Raw genomic sequence first — 10459 nt, 5'->3', positions numbered from 1 at the left:
TAAGTCTAAAGTGTGAGAGCCTGATAAGGAGGTGGTTGGGGGGGATGTAGGCTTAATTGGCTGCCCAAGAAGGGGAACTGACCAGCTTTTAGCCAGGGCCTCAAAACTGGGTCAAGACAGCACTAAACAACAATAACTAAACTAAGCTAAATTACAAGTATTTTATGGTCCTTTGGTGACCCGTTGTCATAGATGTCTCACCTCTGTCCCCTTATTGTGGGCAAGGTCTTTCTTCTTCCTGTATCTGTTCCTGCCTCTCTCTCTCTCTCTCTCTGGCTCTCTCTCTCTCTCTCTCTCTCTCTCTCTCACACACACACACACACATTGCTAGTACATTTCCAGCCTCCTGTCAAGGCCTGAGGTCTCCTTGCCTCTGCAAGGAAGCAAGCCATGTTGGGCAGGGCTCCTTTAAAGAAAGCTTCAAGCTAGCTCCTCTCCGGTGCCTCTCACATCTGACATTGAATTACACACGACATGAGCGTCAGTAAGGGGGAATAGTGCTCTGGGAGAGTACCATGGAGGGGGGTGAGGGAGCCGAGGCAGAACAGACCAACAGTGGACAAAGGTTTTCTTAGCACAAGGGAATAATGTATCGGAACTTACATAATAAAGGCCAGAATCAGGGTGAGGAAGGTGAGGCATTTGTCACAGGGGCAAAATTTAAGGGGGTACCATCAAATGCAGTTATCAAGATAAAAAATACTTAATGCAATTAAAAAATATATGTTAGGATGTGTGTATAGTATACACATTTTCCCTTTTGCTTAAGGCACCAAACTGGCTCAGCAGGGCAGTGGTGTTATGCCCTAGGAGCTTCTAGGTTCCTCCTGGCCGGATTGTACCCCTGAACCAATTCCACACAGAAATGCTGGAGCAGCCCCCTCGGAAAGGCCTTCCTCAGGAGATAAGCTTTTATCTGAGCCTTGAAGAAGGAGGTGAGGCATGGAGTGTATGACCCGGAGAGACGGAACGGCTCACATGTAAATCCAAAATGCCTGAGTTGGAAAGAGCAAGACGGCTAATTGGGGAAGGGTGGTGGCAATGAGTTTGCAGGCAGGCAGGCAGGGACCGGATCCTGCAGAAACCCTTTAGTCTTTTAACTAGGAGGGGCGCGTGGCCCAGATTTGTTTCTTAGGTAGATAATGCCCTGTGGGCGACAGATTGGAGGGGTCAGGTCTGGATACAGGTGAGTCCCTTAGGGGGCGGGCCACGGGGTCCAAGTGAGGGATGACTGCACCCCAACCCGAGCAGGTGGGGGAGACGAACACATCTCCGCGGGCCAGGGCCGGGCCTCGGTTTCCCCACCGCGGCACCGAGGGTGGGGCGGCCCCCGGGTCTCCGCCTCAGGGCTCCACGGAGCAGCGGGTGCACCAGCGCGCGCGGAGGCACCGCCCGAAGGCGGCCGCGGGCTGGGGCGACGCGGCCGGGGCGGGTCCCGCTGGAGCCCGACCGCGTCGCCGCCCAATCGCCGCGGGCCCGCCGAGCCCCGGGGGGCTGGGGCCGCCGCCGCCGCCGCCGCCGCCGCCGCCGCCGCCGGAACGTGCCGCGGCTGCGCTGACGCGCGAGCGCCGGGCAGGGCGGCGGGCGCGCTCAGTCTGCTGGCGGCGGCGGCCGTGCGCGGACGGACGTGCCCGGAGCGCCGCAGCCGCCCGCGCCGCCCGCAGCCGAGCCGCGCCGCGCTGCCCCGGCCGCGCCCGCCCGCGCGCCCGCCATGGTGTCATGGATCATCTCCAGGCTGGTGGTGTAAGTGCCCTTCCCCGCGCCCCTTCCCTCCCCTCCCTCCCTCTCCGCCCCTCGCCCCGGGCTGCGCGCGCCCCGGCAGCGCCCGGCCGGGCTCGCTCCGGCTATTAATACCCGGCGGCCGCTAAATTTAGCAGGTACAGTAGCGGCCGAGGACGCCTGCCGGCGGCTGCGTGCGGGGCCCGGGCGGGGCGGCGGGGGCCGGGCGCTCGCGGGCCGCTTTGTTCCCCGGGGTGGGGGCGGTTTGCAAGGGCCCCGAATGGGCGCGCCGCGCCGCGCAGCCACGCGCCTCCCATGGGAGCCCCGCAGGCGGGGGTCTCGCGCCCTCGCGCCGCCGCCACGGCCACGCTTTGTCAGGTGCGAGCGAGCGAGCCGGGCCGAGCCTGGGGCGCCGCCCGCAGGGGTCAGCGCGGGGAGGGCGAGAGCCGAAGGCGGGGCTCCTAGTGGCCTCGAAAGAATATACCCCTCATTTTAGGTGTCTCGGACTGACAGCGGTTGCAGGCGGCTAGGACACAGCGGGACGGGTCTGCACCGCGGGGGGACACCTCGCGGCCCCCGTGTCGGATTCCTTTGGCGGGGGCTTGAGAGAGAGATCGGGGTGGGCATCTCCAGGAATTCACGGGAAATTTCGAAGTGACAGCCGGCCGCCCGGGGGGTGGGGTGGGGGTGGCGATGACACCTCCCAGGCCTTGTCGGAGAGCGCACAGTCATCTGGGGTGAGGCCTGCGTGAAGTCATGGGGGGGTGGGGGGGTGGGGGGGCACCTTGCTCTGTCAAGCCCCAGAGCTGAGTAGACATTTGAAGAGCTCCTTCCCTCGTGGATTCATTTCTCTTTGGAGATGCGCGAGGCTGTTGTAGTTCCTCTCCTTCCCTGACCGTGTTTGCCTGAGTCAGGACACGTTTGCCACCTGCTCAGGGGAGCTGGGGCTGAAATTGGCCTGGAGGGGAAGGTGGGAGGTGCAGCTCGGGCTTTTTCTTTGTCTGGGAAAGAGGGGCTTCGGGACTCCGGTTGATTGTGCGCTATCACTCCCAACGTCGTGAAACATCTCCCATCTCCTACCCTTCTCTACTGATTTCCAAAGAAGCAGCCAGAAGCAGCCTTCTGAAGTCATTCTCAGCCTTCTATCCCGGCCACCATTCTGGGCTTTCTTCCCAAAGCCAGAAGGCCAGAGTGGATGTGCCTCTTGGACCCCCCCCCCCCCCCAAGTCATCCATTCCATGCAGGCCTCTCCACAGCTGTTGCGGACTGCTGGAGCTTGGTGCTGTACCTCGAGGTGGCATGTTAAATATTTAGAAGATTTCTGAGGGCAGAGCTGACATGAATAATACAGGGAAGCGACTGGAACGCCTTGCCCCACCTCGTGCCTTACCAAGGCCTGTCTTGCCTTCAGGGTGGTATTTTTTCTCCTGAACTAATGTGTGATCTTCCTATTTGGCAGTGGCTTGTTGGAGAGGGGGGGGCGGGGGGGGGGGGAGGCAGGGAAGGGCAGGGTGTGGCCAGAGACTTTCATGGGCCTGGCTGGAGAGCTCATTTTCTTTAGGTCCTACTGGGCTGGGGCTGGCCCACCGGAGAGTGAAGGCTTCCAGTCTGGGGTCCATGTGACCATCTTTAATTTTATTAGCATTCCCCCTCCTCTACTACACAAGGTAGCTGAGGGAGAGGTAGAGAAAAGACGTATATATTTGGAAGGGGTCTCGGTGTTGCTGTTACTTTCTAAAACCACACTCCCCAGAAGTGAAGCTTCGGAGTACTGAAATGACCATGAGAACTGCCATGTCATCCAGGACCCTCTGCCCCAAGGGAGAATTTGTGGGATTCGGGGTTGTTATTTCCATGGTCAACTCCACCTATCACTGTCTCTATAGAAACCCAACATGGAAGTGTCAGTTGTCAATTATTAAAACCAATTTAATAAGCAGTACCAGTTTCACATAAATAATAACCTCATTATAGGAAATTCAGGAAGTATAGGTAAATAGATTGAAAATCATCCACATTATTACCGCACAGAGATAGCTAACGGTAATTTTGAAAAGTATGTTCTTCAAGATGTTTTTTCCAATGCATATATGCACGTATATTTATAATTTAATGAATTTATTGATTCAGCCCAAATTTCCACATACCTCTTAGCAAGGAGTAGGAATACCAAATTTAGAATCAGAAAACCCTTGGTTCAGATCTGTTGGGCGATCAGATTCCAGCTCACAAGAGATCCTAGTTCAAGAACTAGTTAACCTCATGTTGCTGTTGCAGAGATTTCAGGAACACGTGATACATAAATTGCCGAGCATCTTCTGCTCTCCCCATCCCCGCCCCAGGTTAGGGAACTAAGGGAGGGTGCAGTAAGAGCTCTGGAAGAGGCTCTTAATCTACTCCTGTGTTTTGCAAACTGGCTTCCCCGAGGGTCACCCAGCCTGATCAATAAGGAGTAACTCCCTTTTGTTTGGTTTGTATATTCGGGTTCGAAATAAAAAATAATTTGGAAAATACGTGGGTTTTAGCATTAATAAAAACTACTCATAAATTCTCCCTTCTCATCTGTAACACTGCAAGAGAGTATATGCCTTGCCCAAGGACACAAGGTAAGCTTGTGAAGAAAACAGGCTCTGGATTTTTGGTCCAATGCCCTTTCCACCCCTGCCTGCCCTTAACAGTTGTCTGAAATTGATCTCTTTCAAGCTCCCAAGACCTCTGCTATGGCATCCTGTGATTTTGTTCACCAGTCCCGTTTCCTATAAGAAACTTTTTCAAGGCTATGTAAGCCTCTGTGACATCAAAGAACATTTAAGGAAGACCTATCACTGTGTTCTGAGGATGGAGAGGGAGTGTCTTCCTTCCACCCAGAGGCCTCAGAACAATCTGATGGCATCCAGGCAGATGGTCCTTGTAGATATCTGTCCTGCCATTGACTCTGAGTGTTTCTAGGACAGTAACCATGGCTTATTTCCCTCTCTGACCCCTCGCCCCCTCCCAAACCTCTTTTTTGAAGTACCTGGTATTTGAGTACGCTCAGTAAAGGCTGGTTATGTGGAAGGAGATCAAGGCCTTGGGATAAGCAGGGGAGCCAGCCAGTATTATCTCCTAGGAATGCTGGTTAATGGGCATCAGGACAGGCTTGTGCCCAAAGTTCTTAGAGTGAGGACCGATTTGAGATGCTGCTTTTGTGCTAGTTGTCTTTCTCCTAACTCTATTGACTCAGCCTAGGAAGAGGTAAAGAAGAAATAATCAGTGTAGTGTCAAGGTTGGCCTTGTTAGAACCTAGTTGATATCTGCATGGAACACAGGAGTTCTTTTATGCCTGGCTTGCTTGCCTACTTTACAATATTTTCTTTTCTTTACAAAGAACTCAAGTTGGGGATCCCTGGGTGGCTCAGAGGTTTAGTGCCTGCCTTCGGCCCAGGGCGTGATCCTAGAGTCCCAGGATCGAGTCCCACATCAGGCTCCCTGCATGGAGCCTGCTTCTCTCTCTGCCTGTGTCTCTGCCTCTCTCTCTCTCTCTCTCTCTCTCTCTCTCTGTCTCTGTCTCTAATGAGTAAATAAATAAATCTAAAAAAAAAAACAAAAACAAAAAAAACCTCAAAACAAACCCCAAAGAACTCAAGTCTTAGGCATCAATGAATTTTAAACTGGGGAGAGAGTATGTTTATGTGCCCTGGAGGATTCACACAGAGATTGCTCATGGCCTTCTTGGGAGAATGCACTATCTTGAAGCATTTATTCCAAGGAGCAGGGATTGCTTCATTGTCTTTGGACAGAATTTTGGCTAAGGTCCAGAATGTTGGCTAAATAAATCCAGAGCTTCTTCCCCTTTGGTTATTAGACCCAAACTCCAATTACTGTGTGGGGGAAAAGAGAGTTCTAATTTAAAATTTTTTTCAAATAACTAAAAGCTGTACAGAAGAAACCCTTATTTCCACATTGCACATGTTTAAAAAAAATGTTAGTTTTTAGAAGGTCCAGTCTGATATTTAAGACAGTCTTAGTTTAATGGCTGTAGATCTGGCTATGTCCCAGGATTGTGATTTGGAGCATGAAGTCTATTTGTCCCGGTGAAGGATGTACAAATAGAGAAGACTGGAAGGAATGTGAGTTGTCCTCAAGATATTCTCCAACTGTTGCAAAACAAATGGAAATAAATGAAAAGGATCCTTAAACATAGGCTTGCATTTCTTTGAGGGTTGCTTTTAAAAAACGGAATGCAGAAAAAATCCCATTAATTGGAGGTTCAGATCGGTTGAAGATTTATTTCCTGGCACTCTGGGATGGTATAGGGTAGGAGCTGGGTAAATCTTTCAATTGTAGGAGGGGAAATATTGAACTGGAAGTCAGAGGATTTGGGATCTAGTCCCAGCACTGGGCTAACCCACTGTTACAGTCCTAAGGGCACCTGCCCCCACCATAGAGCCCTGCCCCTGGTCTGTGAGACAAGGCTGTTGACCAGCATCACCTAGGGGGGTCCTGGCACAACTCTAGACCTCTTGGTTGTCCCCTTCTCCCCCAGCTGGCCCGCATGCACCATGTTTATTTATAAACAAGAGGAATATCCTCAAGGAAGTGAAAAATACCAGCTTTGATTTCACTGCTGCTCTGCTGCCTTGTTCTTTATTAATCCTGCCTGCCTGCTGGGAAGTCACTTCTGTGTACTTTTCCCAACCGTGTCTTCTTTGAAGGTTAGCTGACTAGTGAAGGTCTTACCTGGTTATTACTGGCTCAGTTTTCCTCTTCCTTTTCAAGTGAGCTATCTTTTTTGGAGGATGTATTATTTGGAGGAGGCAGAGCCCTGGGAAGAATGACAAAAGAGGGAGTCAGGCCCTCAGTGGTCACCTAGTGAGGCTGTTGTTTTGTAGTGTGTGTGTGTGTGTGTGTGTGTGTGTGTGTGTGTGTTCCAAGGAGGTTCCAGAGGCTGGGAGGATAGGAAGACAATAGTCACAGTATATGGCACATTTGGATTTTCATTGTCAGAGATGAGCCATGCCCATGCCCAACTGGTTACCAGGATTCTTGGTGTCTGTGAGAATTTTTCCAAGGATGAAGCCCAGGGGATTTGCATTTGGACTATGAGGGTGTTTTCTTCTCACTTCTGGGCCTTGGGTGGATTGGCCCTGATGGATTGGGAGATGGATAGTTCTGTATGTTTGTTTTGAAATTTTAGAAGCACATTGTTTTCCTTTAGAGTTTTTCTTTAGTTGCACCCAGGGGCTTTTCTGGGATTATAGAAAAAAAAAAAAAGAAATATTGATAAAGAACCAAGTATTTGGCACCCAGTAGGGATGTCTAAAGGAATGTTGACAGGTTATCTGATACAGGCTTTCAAGTATGGCACATGTACCTAGACCAGGGATTGCAAGTGAGTTTCATCTCATGATTGATAGGAAATTGCCTGGGACACTATCTTGATAAGTACGACTCTGGGTTGGACTCCATGGGAAAGGGGTCCCATGAATGTTTCATGCAGGGAAGAGGATAATGGGAGCACACCTGTTGGTTCAGTATTTGCTCTCCTAGACCTAACCCATTCCGGATCGGAGAACCCCACCATCAGAATTTTATACACTTCCCTCAATTAGTGGACAGAAAGCTGCATTCTTTACCTAAGTTAACACCTCCTCTCATGCCCCCCAGCATCCCACCTACAGTAGGACTTGTTAGTCACCTGGCAATTCTAAGCCAAAGGTGCCTCCTTCTTGCCAGGATAGGGGCAGTCCAGCCTCGTGGCTCTCTCGTCTGCCTCTTTCCTCTAAGGACCATCACTCCTATACCTACATTTTCCCTTTTTCAATTTGTATTTCACTAATCATAGCTTAGTTAAATTCGACCTTGGGCTTCTCTGGTGTGGTTACGCATTCACATCCTTTCTACCTCCTTGTAGGGTCTATGGATGATACTCCGAGCTTCAAAATGAATTTTCCCTTGCCTTCTTGGCAATGTACCCCATCCCACTTCCCTCCACTCAGCCGCAGGATTGGGCATGTGAGTGGGCCCAGCTACACATTTCCCTGGGCACAGAGATTGATCCAGAGATGGGTATGTGATCTAAAGTGAGCCATCATATCCTTCCCCAGGGCTTGTTGATTTTGGAGCTAAAAGAAAGCAGCCTTGCCTATAAGGTCCAGAGCTATTAAGATGTGAAGTTGGGGCTGTTGGCAGTTAAATTCCCTGGCACATGGAGAAGGCCTGTAGGCAAAAGGGGAGAATATGGCAATGCAGAGGTAAATGGAGATGAGCTTTGGTTTGTGCATTTACTTCTCCTTAAGGATCACATGTGTTTCTTTGTCTCCCTCACAGCTCTTCATGTGTAGAGTGAGTTAGGACCTTGCTACTCAAAGAGTAATCTGTGTACCAGCAACATTGGCACCACTGGGAACTAGTTAGGAATGCAGAATCCCAGGCCCCACAACAGCTAGTCAATCTGCATTTCAGCAAGATTCCCATGGAGCTTGAGAAGCGCTGAGTCAGATATCATCATCTCCCCTGTGAAATGAAGAGAAATTGACTTGTCTAAGGTTCCTGTCATTGGCTGTAGAATCAGAAATGAGCCATTTGTGCTGAACTGGTTCATCCTTCCTGGTGCTAAGAGGTCACAACCCTGACTTTTTATGTGTTCTGAATGGCATTACTGGATTCCTCCAACCCAGTGCCCAACCATGAACCTTTTACAGATGGGCTGCCCAGTTGTGACCTGTGTAAAATTTAGTTTTGCCCTACTTGGGGTTTAGATTGCCAAGACAACGTCTGTCAGACATAGTGTTATGCTGAGAAGATCATGCTACTCAGAGGAGAGTGGGATACAGCCTACCTTGAGAAAGAGGTATGGTAAAATACAATCAGCTGATGGTGGGGACTTACAGTGGGTTTTCAGGAACGTGCAGGGGCTTTTTCTCCTTATGAGAAAAAAAATCACTGGTCCCCATGTGTCCCTCTTGAGGAAGTTGAAAGAATCCAGAGAAATCTGTAACCTCTTCAGCCAGGCCCTGTGTGCTGTAGAATCCAGTTTTATCAGGGAGTCCTCTTGGCTCTATCTTCAGAATATTCCCCCATTCAACTGACTCCTAACTCCACTGCCACCATCATGTTCCAACCCCATTATTGCTCTCCCAGACTATTTCAGAACTATCCTAATTGTTTTTCCTGTTTCTACTGCTGTCCCTCCAATGATTTGTTTAAAATATAAGAAAGGTCATAGCTTTCCCTTGCTGTTTAAAAGTTGTCCAAAGAACATGAATTCGCGCTCCAAAATTACAAAACACTTTAGGTAAAAAACAACCTTAAGCAGGATTTATATACCACCAGGAGTAGGCTTAGCCCTCTAGATATAAATAAATAAGTAATACAATATATTACTTTTATGTATTATTTATCTACAGTAACTATTACTTAGAGTCCTTAGAATAAGTCTAAGTGAAAAGATGAAGAATTGAAAATACAAGGAAACAACAGATCTTGGGGCTGAGTGGGGAGAAGAATGGGCCCATTGGAAAAGAAGCAGTTCTAAAAGTAGAAAATAAAGGATTGAAATAAAAACTCAATGGAGCTTAAAATGAGAGATCTTAGGGGTAGAATGCATTTTAGTTATATTAGGCTCTTGTTTGATTGAGAAAGAAGACAGGACCAGAGGGGTTAGGTCATTTATCAAGGTCAGTAGCCTGATTGGCTAGACCAAGACTTGAGGCCAGGTCTTAGTTTTTCAAAGTGCTTAGTTTTAATTGTTGACAGGGATTGAACTAGGACTAGTGGTGACTAGAAGAAAAACTTTTGACTTGAGAGAAGGACAGGATTTCTAGTAATTGGTGCTAATGTGAGATAGTGAGTTCTTTTTGGCTTCCAACCCTAAGAACTTCCAACTCAAAAACTATGATTTTAATATTTCCCCTTACAGTGTTAGAGGAAGAGAGATAAGAGTTATTGGAAAGATTCTCTTTTTCAGTGGGTAGGCCTTGAATGAGATTGACTGATTCATTCGTTGATTCACTGACTATTGACCATATGCTTTGTGCCAAGCACTACTCTGGGTACCAGGAATATAAAGATGAATGTATTTCATTTCCATCTTTGAGAAGTTGATAATGTCGCATAGCCAGTCATTGGGAAACTTGGATTTGGATTCAGTTGTCCCTCCTTCCCAGCCAGTGCTCTTTCCACCTCGGAGGTGTTTTGTGGGCATATGTGAATGAATTTTCTGGCTTTGTTTGGGAATTATAGTGAGCAGCCCTTTGAGCAGAAAAAGTGGTGCATCTGATATGTGAAGGCATTGAACCACTGCTGCATCTGTCTGACTGAGGAACACTGTGGCATCCAGAGTTGAGAGAGGAGAGGCAGATGAGAGGGTGCACTGAGTGAAAATGGTCTGGGACAAACAGATGGGTGAGGTTGAGCATCCTCACCCACTATATTAGTCTATAATTGCTGCTGTAAGAGCTGTAAACTTGGTGGCTTAAAACAACATAAATAAGTCTCTGATAGCTTTGGAGGCCTGAATTCTGAAATGAGTCTTTTGGCACTAAAATCCAGATGTTGGCAGGACTTCTAGAAGCTCCAGGGGAAAATCCATTCCTTGCTTCTTTCAGCTTCTGGTGGCTGTTGGCATTCTTTGTGACCACATCACTCCACTCTCTGCTTCTGTCATCGCTTTGCCTTCTCTCTGTCTTCGTACCCCCTACAAGGACCCTTGTGATTACATTTAGAGCCCACTTGGGCAATCCAGGATACTCTCCCCATC

General features: G+C 49.0%; 1 protein-coding gene across 3 annotated transcripts in view; it reads left to right on the top strand.

Annotated features, from left to right (window-relative positions):
- The first annotated feature begins 1048 nt into the window (after positions 1-1048).
- REEP1 (receptor accessory protein 1) overlaps positions 1049-10459 on the top strand; it is a 101320-nt gene continuing 91909 nt past the window's right edge. The window contains exon 1 of one of the 3 annotated variants that reach the window (XR_012004351.1): positions 1049-1186. Coding sequence is in view for 2 of the 3 variants with exons in the window: in XM_072770110.1 (XP_072626211.1) it covers positions 1143-1186 (44 nt within the window). In the remaining variant the exon portion in view is untranslated. Of the gene's footprint in view, positions 1187-1653; positions 1744-10459 lie in introns of those variants that run through there. The other 2 variants (XM_072770110.1, XM_072770109.1) reach the window with 2 other exon arrangements.

Source organism: Canis lupus, chromosome 12 (genome assembly GCF_048164855.1).
Source record: "Canis lupus baileyi chromosome 12, mCanLup2.hap1, whole genome shotgun sequence".
NCBI classification, from domain to species: Eukaryota; Metazoa; Chordata; class Mammalia; order Carnivora; family Canidae; genus Canis; species Canis lupus.
This window is presented reverse-complemented; position numbering and strand designations above follow the sequence as displayed.